This window comes from Budorcas taxicolor, chromosome 6 (assembly GCF_023091745.1).
Source record: "Budorcas taxicolor isolate Tak-1 chromosome 6, Takin1.1, whole genome shotgun sequence".
NCBI classification, from domain to species: domain Eukaryota; kingdom Metazoa; phylum Chordata; class Mammalia; order Artiodactyla; family Bovidae; genus Budorcas; species Budorcas taxicolor.
This window is the reverse complement of record NC_068915.1, coordinates 36302970-36327189: the sequence shown is the minus strand read 5'-3', so window position 1 is coordinate 36327189 and position 24220 is coordinate 36302970. Positions and strand designations below refer to the sequence as shown.

At 39.5% G+C, this 24220-nt stretch overlaps 1 protein-coding gene across 4 annotated transcripts in view; it reads right to left on the bottom strand.

The window, feature by feature from the left end:
* Positions 1 to 10372, bottom strand: part of FAM13A (family with sequence similarity 13 member A) — a 313318-nt gene extending 302946 nt beyond the window's left edge. For all 4 annotated transcript variants that reach the window (XM_052641719.1, XM_052641721.1, XM_052641720.1 and 1 more), the window contains exon 1: positions 10209 to 10372. In XM_052641719.1, the coding sequence (XP_052497679.1) occupies positions 10209 to 10235 (27 nt within the window). In that variant the 5' untranslated portion in view covers positions 10236 to 10372. The remainder of the gene's footprint in view (positions 1 to 10208) is intronic.
* Positions 10373 to 24220: the final 13848 nt, after the last annotated feature.

The window sequence follows — 24220 nt, the reverse complement described above, 5'->3', positions numbered from 1 at the left end:
ATAGAGCACACTCTGGGAGCTTGAACAGGGCTCAACTGCATAGAGGAAAAAGGTACAGAAAATATCTACAGGCATCCCAAGAGGCAGTTATCAGGAAGCACCAGGAAAATTCACTGCCTAATAGTCAGTTCATGACCTTGGAGAGCAAGTTTATGAAGAAAAGTCAGTAGAGCTCTCCTGACCAGGTGAGCTTCTGAGAGAAGGCGGAGCAATGGGCAAATAGAAGGCCCACATTCAAGAAAACAGTCCTTTGGTAGCAATACAGGAGGGAGTCTCACTGTTGAAAACTTGAAAAGCTACCTTGACCTCTCATCACTACACCCCACAGGACCCTCTTCATACTGAAGTACAAAAATCCATCTCATTGAAATGTGAGTAAGGAAAAAGGAACATAGCAACTAAACTGACAGTATTTTTAAAAGAATAAAGGAACATCGCAATTTTCTTGAAATAACTCATTAGAAAAATGTTGCCAAGAAACAAGTAATAGCTGTAACCTAAGAAAATAACCAAAGTTAATACAGATACCAAAAAGCACATGTAACAAAGACAAAGAAACTATTTCATTAAAATGAAAAACTTTTGTACATTAAAGATACTATCAGCAGAGTGAAAAGACAATCCACAGAACAGGAAAAAGTATTAGCAAATCATATATCTGATACAAGTTTAATGTCCAAAATATGTTTAAGAACATATACAGCTCAACACAACCAAACCCATTTCAAAAATGAATAAACACTTCTCCAAAAATGATAGACAAGCGGCTAATAAGCACAAAAAAGGCTCGATTTCACTACTCACTAACCATATGCAAATCAGAACCACAATTAGATACACTTCACACCCATCAAGATGAAAAGTGAAAGTGAAAGTGCTAGTCGCTCAGTTGGGTCTTTGCAACTCCATCCTTTCTCTTCTCCAGGAGACTCTCCTGACCCAGGGATTAAATCTGGGTCTCCTGCATTGTGGACAGATCCTTTACTGCCTGAACCACCACGCAGTCCCCCCATTAAGATAGTTACTATCAAAAAATTCAGAAAATAAAGAGCTGGGTTCAGTTCAGTTCAGTCACTCAGTCGTGTCCAACTCTGTGCAACCCCATGAAATGCAGCACGCCAGGCCTCCCTGTCCATCACCAACTTCCGAAGTCCACCCAAACCCATGTCCATTGAGTCAGTGATGCCATCCAACCATCTCATCCTCTGTCGTCCCCTTCTCCTCCTGTCCTCAATCTTTCCCAGCATCAGGGTCTTTTCAAAGGAGTCAGTTCTTCACATCAGGTGGCCAAAGTATTGGCGTTTCAGCTTCAACATTAGTCCTTCCAACGAACACCCAGGGCTGATCTCTTTCAGAATGGACTGGTTGGATCTCCTTGCAGTCCAAGGGACTCTCAAGAGTCTTCTCCAACACCACAGTTCAAAAGCATCAATTCTTCGGCACTCAGCTTTCTTTATAGTCCAACTCTCACATCCATACATGACCACAGGAAAAACCATAGCCTTGACTAGACGGACCTTAGTCGGCAAAGTAATGTCTCTGCTTTTGAATATGCTATCTAGGTTGGTCATAACTTTTCTTCCAAGGAGTAAGCATCTTTTAATTTCATGGCTACAATCACCATCTGCAGGGATTTTGGAGCCCAGAAAAATAAAGTCAGTCACTGTTTCCCCATCTATTTGCCATGAAGTGATGGGACCAGATGCCATGATCTTCGTTTTCTGAATGTTGAGCTTTAAGCCAACTTTTTTACTCTCCTTTTTCACTGTCATCAAGAGGTTCTTTAGTTCTTCTTCATTTTCTGCCATAAGGGTGGTGTCATCTGCATATCTGAGGTTATTGATATTTCTCTGGCAATCCTGATTCCAGCTTGTGATTCATCCAGCCCAGTGTTTCTCATGATGTACTCTGCATATAGGTTAAATAAGCAGGGTGACAATATACAGCCTTGACGTACTCCTTTTCCTATCTGGAACCAGTCTGTTGTTCCATGTCCAGTTCTAACTGTTGCTTCCTGACCTGCATACAGGTTTCTCAAGAGACAGGTCAGGTGGTCTGGTATTCCCATCTCTTCCGGAATTTTCCACAGTTTATTGTGATCCACACAGTCAAAGGCTTTGGCATAGGATGTAGAAAAATTGGAACCCTTAATGCATTGCTGGTGACGATGTAAAATGATATAGCACTATGGCAAATAGAGGTTCCTCAAAAAGTTAAATATAGAATTACTGTATGATCCATCAATTACACTTCGAGTATATACCGTAAAATCAGGAACTAAAACAGGTACCTGTAGACCAATGTTCATAGTAGCATTATTCACAACAGTCAAAAAGTAAAGATTACCATTCAAAAGCTTGTCAAAAGATGAATAAACAAAATGTGGGGTGTGTGTATATACACACACACACATATATAAAGGCAAATGTAACTATACCATTTGTATATTTACCTTGCTTTTGCTTATTTTGGAGGCCTTTCCATATTAGCACATATATTTGCTAATATTATACTATAAAGACACTATAACTGACTTAACCAATCTTATTTACTGATGTTTAGGTTATTTACAGTTCTTGATATTACAAGTATTTCAGCAATAAGCAATCACACAAACATTTCTACATAATTGTACAGATACCTATAAGATAAATTCTTAGAGGCACAATTGCTAGATGGACAGGCTTATGAAGCTGTAATTTTTTTAATACTACCTCCAAGAGTTAAGAGGAGCTTCCTGCCACTAGATTATATGAAAGCAAATAAATTTCCCTTTAACTTACTGTATAAATCATAAATTTTAATAAGTATTGCCACATTGCCCTACAAAAATGTTTTCATGGTTTACAGCTTGATTCACAGCATATGAGAGTGCCTGTTTCCCATTTTATAAACCACGAGTATTAAAAAATTTCATGAATTAACTATGAATGAGATTGAGCAATTTTCTTTGTGAATTTGCATTTATGTTTCTTGTTTGTGAGCCTCCTATCATAAGCTCTGCCTAATTTTAATTCGGTGGTTTTCTTTTTCCTACTGATTTGTAGGAATTTTTTAATATTAAAATAATTCATCTTGTTTGAGTCATGTGCGTTTTAAATATCTGTTCTAGAAGGCAATGGCACCCCACTCCAGTACTCTTGCCTGGAAAATCCCATGGGCGGAGGAGCCTGGTAGGCTGCAGTCCATGAGGTCGCGAAGAGTCGGACACGACTGAGTGACTTTCCTTTCACTTTCATGCACTGGAGGAGATGGCAACCCACTCCAGTGTTCTTGCCTGGAGAATCCCAAGGACGGGGGAGCCTGGTGGGCTGCCGTCTATGGGGTCGCACAGAGTCAGACATGACTGAAGTGACTTAGCAGCAGCAGTTTCAAACTTAACCCATCTTTTTCTTCAGGGCTGGGTTTCCTTTGAAACACATACCTTGATCCAAAATTAATCTTTAAATTCACACATGTGTTATTCTAGTATTTTTATGACTTTACTTTGACATTTATATCTTTGATCCATCTCTAGCTGAAAGAGGAAGAAATACAGCAATTGTCTTTCTCCAAGTAGCTAGTCATTATTAAACCATTTTAATTCCTGTTATTTTAATATCTGACACGCTAAACTCCCCCAACTTAAAGGAGTAACTGTAATATTTCAGAATTGTCATAAAATAAAGTCATATAGAATCTTTCCATAGAACACTCATTTTGAATGATAAATTTAAACAAAAATCTCCAAACTGCCTGTTACATATATGATAAATAAACTTATATTTAGTTATATGACACAAAAACAATTATGCTATGATGCTATGACTTGCCATACTACCGCTTCATCAACTATTGTCAATTCATCGTTACAGAGAACAACTCAAATATGCTTTCTTATGATCTCTATTTCAGAAACTACTGGACACAACAGCTTCAAGATATGAAACAGAGTTAATCAAAGTTATCATTATAGTATAGTCTTCCCTACTTAACTGGCCTAATTCTTCCATGCTAGTTTGCACTTTCCCCCACTGTAACTAAAATTTCCCCCAAATCTTCTGCACAAGTATTAACAAATTAAACCCATCCACACAGCCAACCATTTAAAAAAAAAAAAAACAAACAAACCTGAAATAACCTAGATACTACTGACTTTATCCACACTGAGTAGATACATTTATCTATCACTCTGCTATTGACCTATTTTGACTTCTGATTCTGAAGGGCAAAGATGAAAATTCTCCTTGCAACACAATTTAAATGTGAAGACAGAGACATCTTTGTTTGACTATTAATCTAGTCTTCTTCAGTACTTGGTTTATTGTTTTAAAAAAAACAAAATTAAATGTTTAATCCTGTTTGAAATTTGACCTAAATCCAATAATATAAATAGTCCCTTCAGATTATAGAGTTCCTTTTGTATTATTTGAAACAGATAATGATAGTATTAAGGAAACCACCTTAAGGCAAGCAGATAGCCATGTAACAAAGATAATATTTTATGATGCTGTGCTATTCACAATGTATTTTCACATTAGTGTTTGTTTGGTTTCTCACAACAACCCAGTTCAACTACTAATACCCCTTCGTGACAGATGGAAAGTGAGAGGTTAAACATCTTGCTCAGGGTCATGTTAGGCAAGCCAGGAAGTGGCTGAGCCAAGACTCAAAGCCGTATCTCCAGCCTTTCAAATCTTGCCTCATTCCAATGCATGATGAGCTTCCCCAAACCACAGAACAGTAAGCCACCAAATGATGAGGTGTATTAGTTGTTTCTGATGCAAGCAACTGAAATTCCAGCTTGAACTAGCTGAAATAACAATGACATTTACTAACACATTAAACTACTACTAAGGCGTTGAGAGGAATGGAAGCCTAACTTGGTAGATGCAATGGCTTGTGAATGTCACCAGTACTTGCCATTTACTGATCAATTAACTAAAAGCAGATCTTTAGGCTGCCTTCTCTCTTCATATCTGCCAGCAGCACTTGGTGTACTTAATTCATTGTTTACATTCAGACTGCTACCCTAATCATGGACCATATGTCCTTCTCTTTGTTTGGTTTGAGCAATTTAGGTTACGGCCAGGGAGACTTTTTGTTTACACATGTCCCAACTATCTTTGCATTTAGGTGGGAACATGTGACTAGTTCAAAGCAATGAATCATGAGAAGAGTAATGAGTCGCTTCCAGAGTGAGACAGATAAAAAGCATGTGTGACTCCTCCATTTCTTTCCCTGATATAACTTAGGGGATACATGCTAATATGCTAAGATAATTAATAGATCACAGAATGGAGGAAGCCTACATACCAGAGCCACCAGATGGGAGAGAGGTTCTGACAACTTGCATGAGACTCTGAGTAGTTTAATTTTCATGCCTCAAGCTACTGAGATTTCAAGGTTTATCTACTGGAACATGCAGTGCTAGTTACCTTGATCGAAGCAGATTACATGCCCACCTGAGGGAAAGCTATGCATTGACCAGACTGAACATCATCTGAGATGGAATGGATGTGTGAGATCTTTTCACTACATGTAACTTCACAGTAAGAATTCCTGAGATATTCAATTGGAGACTCATACAGTTAAAAGTACAAAACATTTATAATTGTCCTGCTAATTCTTGTTAATAGAAAACTGTGCATTTACACAAAAAGACACCACCAAGAAGACAGATGCCTTTGCAGATACACTCTCAGATTCTGGAAGATGTTCAAAAATAAAATATACCCAGGGAACTGCAAAACCTAGGCCATGACTGACCTGTCTGTGCAAATGTTTACTGAACAACTACTACTGCCCAGTCCTGAGCAAAAAGCAAGTAATGCAAATAAGACGTGATCCCTTCTGTCCAAACTGCAACCTACTGTGCTGTTGTGCTGTGCTTGGTTGCTCAGTTGTGTCCAGCTCTTTGAGACCCCCTGGACTGTAGCCCACCAGGTTCCTCTGTTTGTGAGGATTCTCCAGACAAGAATACTGGAATGGGTTGCTATGCCCACCTCCAGGGGATTTTCCCAACCCAGGGACCAAACGCAGGTCTCCCGGATTGCAGGCAGATTCTTAACCATCTGAGCCACCAGGGTTGCCTACTAGATGACAGAAATTATGCTAAGAAGTTAAACAGATGGTCAAATAGTCCCCAAAATCTATCAAGGTAGCATACTGCTCAATAATGTCTGAGATCAGAGTATAGTAACGTAACCAATATTTAAACTCAGGTATGCCAGGCTCCAAACAAAGCCCATGCTTTTCAAAAATCTCAAATAAAGCTTAAAAAAATTAAATTCATTATGGCATTTAAAAAACCTAAATGTAGTCTGCATGGGAGGAAATTGGTACCAAATAATCAAACTAGAAACTACCAAGAGGATATCTCTGATGGTCTTGAAACTCTGCTCTTACATAATATTTGTTTGCTGTATTATTTAGGAAGATTTGGTTCAGCTAAATTGAGAACAAGAGAAACTGTAAGGAGAACAGATAGAACTAAGTATTGACAGTACATAAGGACATAGGCTAGCTTGGTAGACATATTCTACAAAGAAAAAGATGAAGATGATTAAAAAGAGATGAAAGAACCAAGTTAAGCACCTGACATTTATGAGACACCAAATATTTATGTCTTTACTAAGTCACCCATTGATTTTACCCATTCTGGCCCCATGCGCTTTCTGCCTGAGATATGCACATAAAAATTCATAGCTGTGCAGTGGTGTCTTAGTAAGTTACACTTACACCTAGGCACACTTGCCCCTGAAGACAGAGCAAGTTGTGCTGGCTCCAGATACACTCCATCTGCTGAGCCAGCTCACACTCAATACTGGTCTTCAAAAATGTAACACGATCAAAGAATGTTGATACAGCCAAGAGGGCAAGAAAGACAGGAAAGATGAACATTATGTAACATGGGGAGGGTGGTCTTTTTGTCCCATTTAAACCCTTTCCAAGTAGGTAAACCTACCTCATCATTTCCCCCTTACTTGGTGCGGTGTCTTGCTGCTGCTGCTGCTGCTAAGTCACTTCAGTCGTGTCCGACTCTGTGCAACCCCATAGACGGCAGCCCATCCGGCTCCCCCATCCCTGGGATTCTCCAGGCAAGAACACTGGAGTGGGTTGCCATTTCCTTCTCCAATGAATGAAAGCGAAAAGTGAAAGGGAAGTCGCTCAGTCCTGTCCAACTCTTCACAACCTCATGGACTGCAGCCTACCAGGCTCCTCCCTCCATGGGATTTTCCAGGCAAGAATACTGGAGTCGGGTGCCATCGCCTTCTCTGTGTGCGGTGTCTTGCTGTTGCTGCTAAGTCGCTGCATTTGTGTCCGACTCTGTGCGACCCCGTAGACGGCAGGCAGCCCACCAGGCTCTGCAGTCCCTAGGATTCTCCAGGCAAGAACACTGGAGTAGGCTGCCATTTCCTTCTCCAATGCATGAAAGTGAAAAGTGAAAGTGAATTCACTCAGTTGTGTCCAACTCTTAGCGACCCCATGGACTGTAGCCCACCAGGCTCCTCCCTCCATAGGATTTTCCAGGCAAAAGTACTGGAGTGGGGTGCCATCGCCTTCTCTGTGTGTGGTGTCTTAGGTTGGTGCAATAAATCTACAAGAGTATCCTGATTTGGTCTGCGAGCCTTTTTGTACTGTGGCCTGTCTGTGCTATGTGTATAATAAGGTAGCTGATAGCACCAGATGGTGAAGCTACAGGAGTGGATGTGCCCACATTAGGGACAATGGCTATAAAGCCTGGGATACCCCTCAAATTGTAGCCAGCACCACCAAGAGTTGGGGCTAAGTCAGGACAGAATGATAGCTGGGGCCTGACAATACCAAGAGAACTGAGCCCCAAATTCACCAGTCACAGACTCGGTCCCTAAACTCACTCACACAGCAGAACAGTCAAGAGTATAAGAACCTACACATAGGCACTCAAGGTACCTCCTTTATTCATCCATTAGAACATCCACTCCCTAGTCTCAGCCCACCTAACCTCAAAATGACCACATGGCACCTTGGTCAGAAGAACTGGAAGGGCAGGGAATCTGAAAGACTCAGGATTCACCTGAGAAGGCCTGAGTCATCATCCAAAAGTGTATCAAAAACTAGAAGAAACTAAGATAATGCCAGTTGGCAAGTATAAGTTTCCTGTTCTGCCTGGGGGTGATTACTGAGGAAAAGTAAGTATGTCCCAGTAAATAATCAACCTCTTGTATGTAATTTAAGTAAGTTTGTGAGTCCATTACAGTTTTACTAACAGCACTGGCAATTTGGGAAACAGAAGATATCAAAAGAAAATGAGGACGGGAAAGTCAAAGGAACCAGGAATTTAAAATCTTTAAACCTCTCTTCCCACTTCAAGAATTCATGCACACACACCCATACACACACTTTACAAACATTTGGTACTCAATTATTTTGTCTGAAGAACAACTATCTTCAGTAACAGGATACTGAGCAGTTACTACACATATGTCTAAGTAGCAAAGTTCCAAACTATTAAGTTTATGAGCCCACATGCATTCATTTATGTTTACTTGAAGTTCTCACTTTTCTGTCAGAAACATAAAGTGTTTTGATCTTCAATAGCTGTATTTCCAGAAATATTAGGCTTCAATTCCTAAACATGTGCTTCCTCCTACAGTAAAATTGGGACACAGCACAATCAAAGACCAAGCTAAAGTTAAAGAGTAGGAATGATTAAGAATTATTTCTCCTGGGAGCAAATAATCTCTTAAATTGTACGATTTCTATATCAACCTTAAATGAAATTTTGTATATATTGGATATAAATTAAGGAAAAATATGGAACTTCATACATGGGTTACTCTGCATTTTAGTCAAGGTAGAGACCAATATATGCAGACTAAGAGCAAGTAGCAAAGATCCAATCAAACAATCAGATGTTTGCAAAAGTCAGGACTAATAGGTCAATCTGCTGCTTTACACATTTCCAGCTCTAAAGTCTTTCTTTCATAAAGCTGGAAAAATGTATACCTGTGTGGTCAAATATAAGCTCGGTATTTTCCACAAAGAAAAATAGGAATCTTGAAGGAAACTCTTTGGAGTGATAAAAAAGACTACCGGCTGCACACCTAGATGCTACAGGCATCCAAGCATCAGGGTGAAAGGAAAAGAGTTAGGAAGACAGGAACACAGGATGCTGAGAAGTTCTGAGCTGAAAACCAAGGAGTTATCCTACAGTTTTACTAAGAAAATTCAATCCGTGGGGCTAGTGCACCATCTGGTGGCCATTCTGGGCCTACGTGTCAAAAATTTCCCAGATGTTTCTAGATATTTTAGGATGCCACCAGAACTTCAACAAAAACACAGTTCATTCTGACACTTCACAGGATCTGATCAAAATGTCATGAAACACTAGAGAGCAGTTAAAGATGATAATACAGAGTAAGATATTTCTCATTTAGTAAACCTCCAGGACAAATAAAATGCCTCTTGGAATACAGTGCCAATTTGAGATAGATGTATTTTCTGTGTATTATTTAAAAATATGTAATTACAGCACTCTATAATTTATGTAATTGTAGATATACTTGGTTTACTGCAAAAGGTTACATGTAAGCACCAAGAGAATTGCTTTTTTTGAAAATTCATGAATTTCAGCCCTAGAAATACACACCTTTCTCCGTGGATTTTATTTATTACTGCTACTGTATTATAACCAGAAGTTTGTATGGTTGGTTAAGGATTTAAACATGTTTATCAACTTAGCTCTTTCACCATCACTTTTAGCAACCATGCTAAAACAAAACTTCCAGAATTACTAAATGAAAACAAAAATGTGAAATAAAAATTTGTTACATACATTCTTGGAAGCAAAGAAATTGATGGTTATTTTAATTCTTTTAATTTGCTCTCAATCTAAGTACAAGACATTTCCAATAACTACAATTTAACTCATACCTAACTCAGAACAAGAAAGTCTAAAACACTGGAGAGTGATTTACATACAGTATGTAAGTTTACTTAACTGAGTAAACTCAGCATACATCTTCCTTCATGTGGAAAAGGAAACTGGACGATAATATGGAATACCACCCCGAATACTGCTGAATGTCCATGTGAATAGTTAGGAATTTAACTGAACAAATCTCCCCACACCTCCTAAGAAGGAAAAACAAAGTCACACAGACATCTCCTCCAAACCAGGAGGGCAGAGGCCTCTCCTGGGCCCTGGCAGCGTCCGTCCACCGAGAGAGGCGGCCTGTACTCACACAGATGGCGAGAGCTCCAGCCCCCATCTCGCCTGGCAGATCTGACGAAGACTGGATGAAACGATCAAAACAGCAGCAAAACACTAAAATTCCATTTGGTCGATATGCTCTGATGTAAAACACAGCTCCAGGTCCAGAGGCCCGACAGAGAGCCCAGGGCAGCTCCTAACATTTTCGGAAGTGTGGGTTTGCTTCTAATTTGGCTAAACCCACGTGGCTGGGAGGACTGCCTGGAGTTGAAATCTGACCCACAGCTTCTAGGACTGGTGACTGACCGTGTCACGTGACCTGGGTCTTAAGTCGCTGACATCTTTTTCTTAAACCTGACTTGTTAGATGCCACACACAGGCTTCTTCAGTTCAGAAAACACCAATTACCTTAACAGATGGTGTTCATTCATTAACGGATTTAACTAAGTGCGGAAAGCAAAGGCGCATTTGCTTCCATCGATACTCATCTCTAAGAAAAATTCACCTATTTACACTCAGGATTAAATCTGAAGGCATATTCCTCACTTTTCTTAAGGCAGAATCAGTTTATCAAAATTTTCTTCCTTCCACCTTTATTCTGTCAGCATTGTTCCAAATGAGAACGCTCTATTTAACTGTTACATACTGCTTCTAATTTTTTTTTTTTAATTACTGCTTTTCTGTCAAATCTTTTAAACTGGCACATTTAAGAGAATGGTAACAAATATTACATGGGAAGTTTCACCTGACCCAACTTTAAAAGACTTTAATTGCCCCCAACTACAAAACATATTAATATTTACTCTTAAGGGGAGGAGGTGGGAGGAAAAGGGAAAAATGAAATCAGATCCCATTACAATTCTTTTCTCCAAATATAGTATTGTTTAACAGCAGCCAACCAAGAGTACCTGCAGAGGAGCCAAGATAGCAAATCGTATTAAGCAATCCATAAGATTTGACCAACTATGTTTTATTTCCATAGGTGCACATGTAACCCTGCACAGATTCTACTTTCACAAGGCAGAGCAACACAGTCCCAAGGCCATACAAGGGAATGGCAGTGGGACAATGGACAGAATCCTCTCTATTGCACAGAACACATTTTTTTTTCACTTCTACATTAATCTAGATTTTAATCACTCTGCTTCCTGTTCAACCATTAGAAAACTAGGCTGATTACTAAAGAAAATCGTAACATAAACTTCTTCTAACACAAAATTTGTCTTCTTTTCTGATTATATAAATATTGCTGGTCCATGGTGAAAAATAAAAAAATTAGGTCATCTCAAGGCCCCTCATCCAATGTTACCCAATCAATATGCATTACCTACACTGGGCCAGGCGCTATATACCTTACCGACAATGTATGTACCTTTTCTCCTAGGTCATCCAACGGTGGGAGGGAGGAGTAAGTAAAGAAACCTTTTGATTAATAAATGATTAATAAATTTATTAATAAATTAATTAAGTGCTAATAAAGAAGCCAAGATGTAGCCAAAGAATAACAGAGGACACCCAGAAACATTTAACATTTACTTCCAGGATCTTTTCTATGCTTCTTAAAAAATGTAACTTAAATACAATTTCTGATCATTTTAAATCCTAATATTTTTACTTAACATCTCATCAGATCCCATATTGTTAGTGCTATAAACTATTTTAATCATGCATAATACTATATTCTATACATATAACCATTCAGTCACTTTTCCTAAAATGTTTTTAGACATTTATATGGTTTCCAATTTTATGTGTGTATGATTTTAAATAATGCATTGTTCTCAGTCTGATTTTTTTCTTTCTGGTAAAGACTCCTGAAAATGAAGTTTCTGGATCACAGAGAATATGAACAAGTATCAAGGCTCCTGACACACACTGGCTCGGGCAGTTTATATTCTTCAACTTACCCTATCCAAGGTCTGAATACTTTGTCAAGTATTTCCGAATTTGGTGAAAATGATTTCTCATTTTCAAACTTACATTTCTATCATAACATTAAAGATATGAAAAATCCTTATTAGTCATTTGCACTTCTTATTCTGTGAACTCTCTTTGATCTGTTTTGTTTACCAAATGGAGCCTTTTCCATTGTAGTCTCTTTTATAGGGTCACTGTAAAGATCAATGATATAATCCATAAAAAGCACTTATTTTTATTACCATTTGCCCGGTTATATGCTATGCTAACAATTTTGGATGCTTATCTTATGGTTTGACTATATATATCTACTTGGAATTATTTCAAAGTATGGTAAAAGATGAGGATCTAAATTGATGTTTTATTTTCATATAACTACTATGGTCCAGATTGTTAACTCTTTCCAATATATAATCTCTCTTCCTGATAATATTGGCGCTCTTTCTTCTCCTGAGTTGTGGCTGAGCCCACAGCTACCCAGCTGGAGACTACATTTCCTAACCATTCACACAGGTAGACAGGGCCAAGTGATCAGATCTGCATCAACAGAATGTGTACGAATAGAATATGTGCACCTTCTGTGTCCTGTGCTTAATAGGAAATCCCTTGCTTCACATTTACTCTCCCTCCCTTTCATCTCAAATCCCCTCCCCTTCATCACAAGCTGGAATGAGGATGCACCAGAAACCTAGCTTCGACCATGGAGAAGACGGACAATGACCCAGAAGATGACAGAGTAACTTGATGGAACACACCCTAGGAATGACCTAGGGTTTGAATGACCTTGAGGAGTACAGCATTCATATAAGACTAGACCAAATAAAATTTAAGTGGGGATGAAATAAGACTCCTGGTAAGGTACTATATTTGAAAATCCTATATGTGAATATACACGTATGTATATAAAACAAGTTTGTCTTTAGCCTAACTCATATACTCAATAAAAGGACTCAGTCCCATTTATTGGGCAAATTTTTCATTTCCCACTTGTGATACTATGTATACTATGTATTAAATTCATAAACACACACACATATACATGTACATACTAGGGTATATGTTTCAGGCTAGTATATTCTATCTAGTTATTTATCCCGGTTCTATATCACTTTTATGATATTTGAATAATTTAACTTTATAGTTGATTTAAATAGCAAACAAAAATAGTCTTTTTTCATTCTCCATCTCTTTCAAAATTATTGCTCTTCTTCCAATTTTTAATGATGAATTTCAAAGGCATTCTGCAATATCAGATCAAAAATTATACTTCCTGTTATTGTTTCTAATAGGTATATGTTTATCTTTTTTCTATTTTTGGATAACACTATAGAAGGACGATGTAAGGAGGGAAAAAATTTACTCCTAATTTCCATAACTTCTTAAATACCATTATAAAGTAAAATTGGCACTGTGATAACAAATTTTTATCCTTATTTTCCTGCGGTGACTAGATATCATTTGTTAAAAGAAACCCTGAATAGGCCATTTAACAAAAAGCACCAGAAGACTCTCTTGACTACAAAGTTTGTTTCTTCGTGGAATATATCTGTTATCATAGCCTGAAATATTACTATTTTCCTGACCCTGAAATGAATGAAAGCAATAGTAGAGTTCAATTAACTCCAGAAAGCTCTCTGAGCTGTTATATATGTATATTCCTGATTATCGATTTAAAAAGAACTTAAGATACACAAGTCACAGTCAAGAGATTTGCTTATATGAATTACTGATTCTCCCTAGAAAGGATAGAGGGATTTTTTAAAGTGCTTTACTGAAGAGTCTGCTCTGGTGGGCTACCTCCATGACGACTTCCAAAAATGCTGAAAAAGCACGGCCAGGACAAAAGATGTCCTATTTGCAGGAAGATCCCTGGGCACTCTGGAGAAAGATGTCAAGGTTATTTCACAATGGATGGTCAGGCCCTTTGGACACTGTCATTTAAATCACCCTTTGACCCAGGAAGATTCATGGAGGAAGTTAAAAGGACCAGGTCATCCTCCAGCCTCCACAACATGTAAAAAAATGCTTTGAAGCCAATCCCTCTAATGTCAGATGGCAGAGCTAATGGATATCAAAGGGCACAATCTCTTTACCGGTAGTAGCTATAACAGATGCCAGAAGAAGAGCAGTAGCCTGTAGACACAGTACCATCAGCCATGTAGCAGAGACCAGCAAATATCAGGGTGGCTTGTGGTGGTAGCTGGTGAAGCACTGGTGGCCCATTAGAAGTGGGACAGTGGAGACTTTTCTGGGGTCCAAAAAGACTCCAAGCTGGAGTCGTTACTCCAGCTCCTGCCCTATCCCAGCTATTTCTCAATGAGACTCCCAACCTGGCCCAGAATCAATGACATTCAGCTAGACAGGATATCAGAAGTCAGCCAGTCAGCAACTATTTAGTCTTTAAATACTCTCTGTCAGACAGAAGGGTTCAGATATTTTGGTGTTTGGATCCCTCAGAGTGGATGCACTTGTTCTATATCAGGGTCAGCAAACTAGCCTGAGTGCCAAATACAGCTTTGTTGTTGTCATTGTTTAGTTGCTAAACTGTGTCCAACTCTTTTGTGAGCCCAAGGACTGTAGCCTGCCCAGCTCCTATCCGTGGGATTTCCCAGGCAAGAATACTGGAGTGGGTTGCCGTTTCCTTCTTCCGGTGATTGAACCTGTGTCTCCTGAGTTTCCTGCACTGGCAGGTGGATTCTTTACCACTGAGCCACCAGGAAAGCCCTGCCAAATGCAGCTGCTCTAGACCAAATCTGGGCACACGCATCTGTTTACATATGCATATGGATACTCGGGCAGTAGCAGTACCGCGGCAGAACTGAGTAGCTGAACACAGAACACATGACCCAAAAGCCTAAAATATTTACATCTGACCCTTTATAAAGTTTACTGACCCTTGCTCATTACTGGGCATTACAGTCCTCATATACCTACTGAAAGACCAGTCTATGGACTCTGGTTCCTTACAAAACAGCAGGAATGCAGTCTTTATTGGGTGAGTTAATCTGCTTTGTGACAACAGCTACATTATGTGGGATCAGACCTTGGACCTTCTCCTATGTATTTTTTTAAAGGTTTCCCTGAAAAAGGACCAGTTTAAAGCTGATGATCTCCTCTCTGTTCTGAATTTAGATGCATTTCCATTCCACTTCAGGAGAAAAAAAATTACCATGGTCCTAGGAAAAGATTGATTACTTTGTAGCCAGGGAAACCAATAACCAAAACAACCAATTTAAACCTGTTCAACTAGTAACCCGGAGAAGGCACTGGCACCCCACTCCAGTACTCTTGCCTGGAAAATCCCATGGATGGAGGAGCCTGGTAGGCTGCAGTCCATGGGGTTGCTAACAGTCAGACACGACTGAGCGGCTTCCCTTTCACTTTTCACTTTCATGCATTGGAGAAGGAAATGGCAACCCACTCCAATGTTCTTGCCTGGAGAATCCCAGGGATGGGGTAGCCTGGTGGGCTGCCGTCTATGGGGTCGCACAGAGTCGGACACGACTGAAGCGACTTAGCAGCAGCAGCAACTGGTAACCTGCTTCAGTAAACTGATTGGTTTTTTAAGCCAACCCATCACTTCTGGCCAACGAAGAAAGTTCTAATAAACATGCCTCTGAGTGCCAACCAATCAATAAACACCTTATTGGAATAACCACTCTCCTTCGGATGATGCCAACACCCCCCAAAACTGCACCAATTCTAATTCCACACTTCTTAAGTAAGATAGCAGTCTGCTCTGCTCACAAGACTGCCTGACCAGCATAGCTTCCCTTACTACAATAGTAAAAAATTCAGCTGTCTTTTCAGGTTTTGAGTATTGATCTCATTACTCTTGGACGCAACCCAAAGTTTAGAAACCCTGAATCTGTGGGTCATTCTTTAAGCTGCATTGTTTGACCTGCATTTCTATTACTTCCTCACTAGCTTCCTACTGCCCCTTCTTCTAGTCCTATTTATAGCTCTGCTTCAACTCTCAGCATGCCTCTTGGCTGAGGCTAGACTGCTTGACATAATTTCCTTCTTGCCTGGAAGCCAAAGCAGATCCACCACACCAATATCCATAGCAGGAGAAAGTCAGGGCCTAGCCCGCTACGAAGTTGACAAGAGGGCTGATTTGGGAACAGGAAGCACTAAATATCTATGGTAATCTTCCAAGCCTCAGACCTGGGAAACAAGTCACATTTTTTTTTTTTTAATTGAGGTATAGATGATTTACGACATTATATGTTTCAAGTGTACAACAAAATGATTCACAACTCTAAAGGTTGTACTCCATTTATAGCTACTATGAAATATTGGCTATATTCCCTGTGTTGTACAATATATCCTCATAGCTTCTTTATTTAATACTCAATTTTTTGGAAAAGTTTTACTTTCCCAATAAATTTGTTAAAGCCATAATTTACCTTTTCAATTTCACAAGCATGTATATACAATGCACAATGTGTACCTTATTAATATTCTAGGAATTATGGCTAAAGAGATGTACAGGAAATGGTGTATTACTTGAACTATGAAGTATATGTAAAAATATTTAGGACATCAATTGCACAATTTGTGAAGGTATTCTGTTTGACCATTTTGTATCACTTCCATAGTGATTTGAAAGGCCATGGACCTGTACATGGGTGAACATTACTATCGCTAGCAATCAACATGTGTGTGCGTGCTCAGTTGCTCAGCTGTGTCCAACTCTTCGCGACCCCACAGACTGTAGTTTGCCAGGCTTCTCTACCCATAGGATTATCCAGGCACTCAATACCTACTGTCCGTCATTCTGCCAGCTTCAGTTTACAACTACTTCATGGCTCCTGAAGGCACTTGAGTCTTAATTCTTCAATTACCAAATATAATACACTAAATTGTATAATCAAATTTGAAATGTGAGCACTTAGTCTTTGAGAAAAGTCTAAAATTGGAAGACAGAAAAAGACGGGTTGGACGAAAGTGATTGGAGCTAGACCATCAAGAAGGCAGGTGTTGAGCTGACTTAAACACAGGTCACTAACTAGGATGGAAGGGGAAAGAGATAGCATCTAACGTGGGTCTGTGTGATGAGCAGGGGAACTGACACTAACCGGAAAAGCAAAGAAACATTGGCCTGACCTCATAAATGATGAGAAACTACTCTAAGCTCTTAAGTAGAATGAATAGCTTGAGTAAACTTGTGTCATGTCACACTCTTTGTGACCCTATGGACTGTAGCCCACAGGCTCCTCTGTTCATGGGGATTCTCCAGGCAAGAATACCGGAGTGGGTTGCCAGGCCATCCTCCAGGGGATCTTCCCAACCCAGGGATCGAACCCAGGTCTCCTGCTGGTGGATTCTTTACCATCGGAGCCACCAGGGTGGCTATTCACCTAGTGTCATGTTCACCTGCACATCTGATGAGAAGGTGCTAGGATAGGAAGGAGACTCCTTACAGATAAATGGACTCTGTTAGTGATAATCCAGCTGAGATGAACAGGTCTTGAATTCATGTAGTGAAGGATAAGTCACATGAATTTTGTAGAAAGAACTCTTAAGATGGATAATTAAGTGAAGTGAGTGAAGTCGCTCAGTCGTGTCCGACTCTTTGCAACCCTGTGGACTGTAGCCCACCAGGCTCCTCCATCCATGGGATTCTCCAGGCAAGAATACTGGAGTGGGTTGCCATTTCCTTCTCCAGGGGATCTTCCCAACCCAGGGATCGAACCCAGGTCTTCCGCACTGCGGGCAGATGCTTTAACCTCTGAGCCACCATGGATAATTAACTTAAGAGGCAAAAAACATATCATCCTAGTCAAGAGAGGTATGAAAAATGATTTAAAAGTTTTGTTTTCCAGGACACTGGAGCAGTACCTAATAATGTGGGTACTCCAGTTTGCCTGGGAGAGTTTCAATTTATGTTTGCTGACTTAATGTAATTATTAATCAGATCCTCTTTCACTCTTAAAAGTGCTCTGGGAAAGCTGAGGCTAAGGGAGGTACCAGCAAAGCCTATTGCCAGGGTATCAGAAGGATCCTCTCCCCGAGGGTCCTAAGAACCCAGACCCACCAAAGTCTGTCTTGCACTGGAAAAGATCTTTCCACTTCCCTCTGCACTAACACCAGGGCAAAGTCCCATGGGCCAATTCATGAAATGGGAATTAAGGAGGGCTTTGTTGACCACCCCAGCACACTCCATCTACTGGGGGACTTTCTGGACTACAGCCTTAAGTAGCAGTAAGAAAAAACTGTCTGTCCATGAAGGGGGTTTTCTTATCTTCCTCTCATGTGCTGAATTTTCTTTCATCATCCCCATGCACTGAAAATAATGTGAGTCACTGCCAGTGTTGATTCAGTCTTCAAATTTGCTGTATAAATCCAGAACCACAAGAAACTTGAGGCTTTTTGTCTCTCTTCAAAAGTAATTTTGAATTCTTTCTCACCTTTGGTTTAAGTAACTGTATTAGTGAAGCGAATTATACCTTTGGCCTCGGAAGCTATAAAGAAATAACAAATTTTAGCTTGGTGTTTTAAAGTAAGTTTGACTTAATATTTTAAAAATGGTTCTAAAAATCATTGTCCTAGTTGGGACTATTTGTTATACAGTGACCCTACTAAAAGGAGATATTAATTACCTGGCAAACAACATGTTTGAACAGAAAGTTGCATTAGATTTCAGGTAGACTCCAGAAGTCAGCAAGAAGTAGGAAAAAATTTCAGTAGGAAATGTTCAGTAGGATCATTTTCATAAACATCTCAAAGGTTGCTTCAGCCTTCTCTGGCTTCTTTTAATCCCTCCCTAGAAAATCTCCACAGTCTATTTATTCTACCTCTTAAAAGTTTTTCAAATCAATTTCCTCTGTTCCCACAACCATTTAAAAAATTTAAATATTTTAAAAGTGGATCTCATCAGTATCCCTCTGCTACAATTACATCCCTATACTTCTGAAACAGGTTTTACTGTGTTCCTCTCCTGCTTCTTCTTTTTAGGTCTAAGGGCTCCACAGATGGGGTTCAAGGGTTCTGTGTTCATCCATCTAATTGTATTTGGATTCTGAGTGTGTACACAGTGAAGTGAGCATCCAATACTTTTAACTTTTATAAGAATAAAAAATGCAGGCCTATAGATGAAATGCCAAACTCCTTAATACAACTTCAAGGTTTTTCAAAATTAAATTCTCAGTTGTTTCCAACTCTTTGTGACCCCATAGACTGTAGCCTGCCAGTCTCCTCTGTCCATGGAATTCTCCAGGCAAGAATACTGGAGTGGATTGCCATTTACTTTTTTTTCAATTGCCATTTTTCTTTTTTAAATTGCTATTGCTATTATATACCTTAGTCTAGTGATCATGGTAGGCTGGATAATAACCACCCAAACATGTTCACATCCTAATACCCACTGTGAATATGTAACCTTGCATGGCAAAGGATTTTGCAGATGTAATTAAATTCAGGATCTTGAGATGGGGAAGATTATCCTGCATCACCTAATCGCAAGGTGGTAGTAGTAGTGTTAGTCACTCAGTCATGTCCAACTCTTTGCAACCCCATGGACTGTAGCCCACCAGGCTCCTCTGTCTGTGGAATTCTCCAGGCCAGAATAGTGGAGTGGGTTGCCATGCCCTTCTCCAGAGGATCCCCACCCAGGGATTGAACCTACATCTCCCGCATCATGGGCAGATTCTTTACCACTGTGACACCTCTAATAACATGAGTTACAAAAAGACAGGAGGGTCAGAGCTGGAGGAACTGTACTCAGATTTGAAGGTACTGGCTTGCAGAGAGAGGAAGAGGCCACAGCCAAGGAAGGAAGGAGGCCTCTAGAGGGACAGGAATGACCTTGATTTTAACCCAGTGAAACTCACTGCAGACCTCGGACCTTTTGAACAGTAAATAAAATTATGTTAAGTCACTAAATTGGTGGTAGTTTGTCACAGCAGCAATAGGAAACGAATACATTGTTGCCCAGGAATTAAGTAAGGCTTATATTTTCCTACTTCAGAACCTTTGTTCACCAGAACGTCCTTGTCTCCTCTTTCCACTGGGGAAGTAACACACACACTTCAATGCCTTGCACCAGTGTCATTAGCATTCCTGATGAAAGTTATCCCTTTGGTGGACCCATGTCTGATTTCAACCACTAGTATAACATTTACACATGACATTGCCCTTGTTTGCAAACATATTTTTCCAGATTGAGAACTCCTTGAGGGATAGGGTATTATCTTATTCAATTTCCTGTTAAGTTTCATAACATAAATATTTGCACAATTAATGTATTAAATGTGTAGCGAAATCTTGGGTTGCCCCTGCAAGCACTCTGGGATCATTTAAAAGTTAAAAGAAATAGGGATTACGTGAGAGTCATCAGACAAAGAACTGAAAAGTGTGAACATGAATACAGCTTCTAAGGGATTTCAGAGAAAAAGTTTGGAGATCTGAAGGAGGAAAAAGAGTCAAGAATAATATATATGTGATGAAGTAAACAGGTAGTTAGAAGGTGCAAACTTTCAGTTGTGAGATAAGTAAGTCCTGGGGATGTAATATATAGCAATGGCAACTTTAGTTGTGATATTGTTGTATATTTGAAAATTTCTAGAAAGTAGATCTTAAAAGTCCTCATCACAAGAAAAAAAATGCAACTATGTGAGGTGATGATGGCTCAACTTACTGTGGTGACCATTCGACAATATACCCCTATATCAAGTCATCAAGCTGTGTACTTTAAACTTACACAATGTTTACATCGTCTATATCTCAAGACCACGGGAAAAATAATACTTATATTTTTATAAAAAATTAGAACATAAAATTATATTCTATAATTATATCTGCAAGCATATAAAATCTCTAACAGAAGAAACAAGGAGTACAGTGCTTATGGAAAATATGTTTGTGGTCTTTAATATCTGAGTTACTCATTTTCAACCTCAATCAGGAAGATTCCACTGAATTTTTCAAATCTTAACCCTTAAGTTAAAATCCTTAGAGCAGTAACTTCAGATTTTTTTAAAAATAAGAATTTAGTTACCTAAACATTTTTTTTATTAAAAATGTTTTAAAATATATGACCTGTGGCCAGCACAGTACCTAACTCATTGTGAGACTATAATAAATAACATGGTATAAATAAATATTTTTAAAAATCCAGAAAAGTAAAAAAATAAATGACACGCTAGTAAGAAAATATTAACTGAATAATAACTCCCAGAACTAGAATTAAAGATTGTTTTAACTTTTGAGGGGGTATAGGGAACAATCACTGCTGCTGCTCCAGCTAAGTCGCTTCAGTCATGTGTGACTCAGCGACCCCATGGACTGCAGCCCACCAGGCTCCTCCGTCCATGGGATTTTCCAGGCAACAGTACTGGAGTGGGGAGCCATTGCCTTCTCCGAAACAATCACTAATGTCTGTTTATTGCCAAAGTCTTTCACACATGCTCTCATTTGGTTACTGCAACAATTCCACAATATAGGTAATATGCATGTTTATCAAATGAGAGACTGAAGATCAACAAAGGTTCAGACTTACACAGCCAGCAATGGACAAAGCTACGTTTCAAACCTAGGCTTCTCTGAGATTAGTGTTCTCACAAATGCAATAAATTGCAATCAGCAAATCCCTTTTAAGAACACCTCTGATTTCCAGTTGTGACAAGACTAACAGTAAAGGTGTATTATGAATATTATTGCTAATTACAAGGAATAAACAGTAAACCAATATTCCAACTGAGAAATACTAAAGCAAAAGAGATTTTAAAAAATTACTAAGCATATTTACCTGTATTATCTCATTCAACCAACATAAAAAAAACATAGGATGCAAATGCCATCATTCCCATTTTATAATGAAAAAATATTTGAAACTCAGAAATCAAATTACTTGCCCAACCACTGGTGGAAAGATGTACAAACAGAATTGAAGCTCAAAATGTCACTTATTTATTTAACAATAAAGTAATTGCTAAGAAAACATTGCAAACAGTGGACTTTTTACGGATATAATTTATAATTATAAAGCATTAAAATGCATGAATATGCTAGACTATTATGGACTGTTAGGAAAGACGGAAAGAGCATTACTGTAAGATTATTGTACATTCATGTGGCAGGTAACTGTTCAGTAGGAATATCTCACATTACTATAGTCTATTTGTTTGTTTTGGCTTCCTGGGTGGCTTAGAAGTAAAGAATCTGTCTGGCAATGCAGGAGACGCTGGTTTGATTCCTGGGTTGAGAAGATCCTCTGGAGAAGAAAATGGCAACCTGCTCCAATGTTTTTGCCTGGGAAATCCCATGGACAGAGGAGCCTGGCAGGTTACAGGCCATGGGGACACAGGAGAGTGAGACACAACTTAGTGACCAAAATAACCACAACAAAAATTTAATCACTATTTACAGATATGAATTGCTATTAAATCCCCACTTTATATATAACAATGTGTGTTTCCCTTCACTGGAATATGGTAGAATGCCTAGTGGACTTCCCAGGTGGCACTAGTGATTAAAAAAAAAAAATCCACCTGCCAATGTAGAAGACTTAAGAGATGTGGGTTCAGTCCCTGGGTTGGGAAGATCCCCTGGAAGAGGAAATGGCAACCCACTCCAGTATTCTTGCCTGGAGAATCCCATGGACACATGGACTATCGTCCATGGGGTCACAAAGAGTTGGACACAATTTAGTGACTGAGCACAAAATGCCTAGTGGTCAAGCAATTAACTGCTGTCAGTTCAGTTCAGTCGCTCAGTCGTGTCTGACTCTTTGTGACCCCATGAATCGCAGCACGCCAGGCCTCCCTGTCCATCACCATCTCCCGCAGTTCACCCGGACTCACGTCTATCGAGTCCGTGATGCCATCCAGCCATCTCATCCTGGGTCGTTCCCTTCTCCTCCTGCCCCCAATTTCTCCCAGCATCAGAGTCTTTTCCAATGAGTCAACCCTTTGCATGAGGTGGCCAAAGTACTGGAGCTTCAGCTTTAGCATCATTCCTTCCAAAGAACTCCCAGGGTTGATCTCCTTCAGAATGGACTAGTTGGATCTCCTTGCAGTCCAAGGGACCCTCAAGAGTTTTCTCCAACACCACACTTCAAAAGCATCAATTCTTCGTCGCTCAGACTTCTTCACAGTCAAACTCTCATATCCATACATGACCACAGGAAAAACCATAGCCTTGACTAGAGGGAACTTTGTCGGAAAAGTAATGTCCCTGCTTTTGAATATGCTATCTAGGTTGGTCATAACTTTTCTTCCAAGGAGTAAGCATCTTTTAATTTCATGGCTGCAGTCACCATCTGCAGTGATTTTGGAGCCCCCCAAAAATAAAGTCTGACACTGTTTCTACTGTTTCCTCATCTATTTCCCATGAAGTGATGGGACCAGATGCCATGATCTTCATTTTCTGAATGTTGAGTTTTAAGCCAACTTTTTCACTCTCCTCTTTCACTTTCATCAAGAGGCTTTTTAGCTCCTCTTCACATTCTGCCATAAGGGTGGTGTCATCTGTATATCTGAGGTTATTGATATTTCTCCCAGCAATCTTGATTCCAGCTTGTGCTTCTTCCAGTCCAGTGTTTCTCATGATGTACTCTGCATATAAGTTAAATAAGCAGGGTGACAATGTACAGCCTTGACGTACTCCTTTTCCTATTTGGAACCAGTCTGTTGTTCCATGTCCAGTTCTAACTGTTGCTTCCTGACCTCCATACAGATTTCTCAAGAGGCAGGTTAGGTGGTCTGGTATTCCTCTCTCTTTTGGAATTTTCCACAGTTTATTGTGATCCACACAGTCAAATGCTTTGGCATAGTCACTATAGCAGAAATAGATGTTTTTCTGGAACTCTTGCTTTTTCAATGATCCAGGAGATGTTGGCAATGTGATCTCTGGTTCCTCTGCCTTTTCTAAAACCAGCTTGAACATCAGGGAGTTCACAGTTCATGTATTGCTGAAGTCTGGCTTGGAGAATTTTGAGCATTACTTTACTAGCATGTGAGATGAGTGCAATTGTGCGGTAGTTTGAGCATTGTTTGGCATTGCCTTTCTTTGGGATTGGAATGAAAACTGACCTTTCCCAGTCCTGTGGCCATGGCTGAGTTTTCCAAATTTGCTGGCATATTGAGTGCAGCACTTGCACAGCATCATCTTTCAGGATTTGAA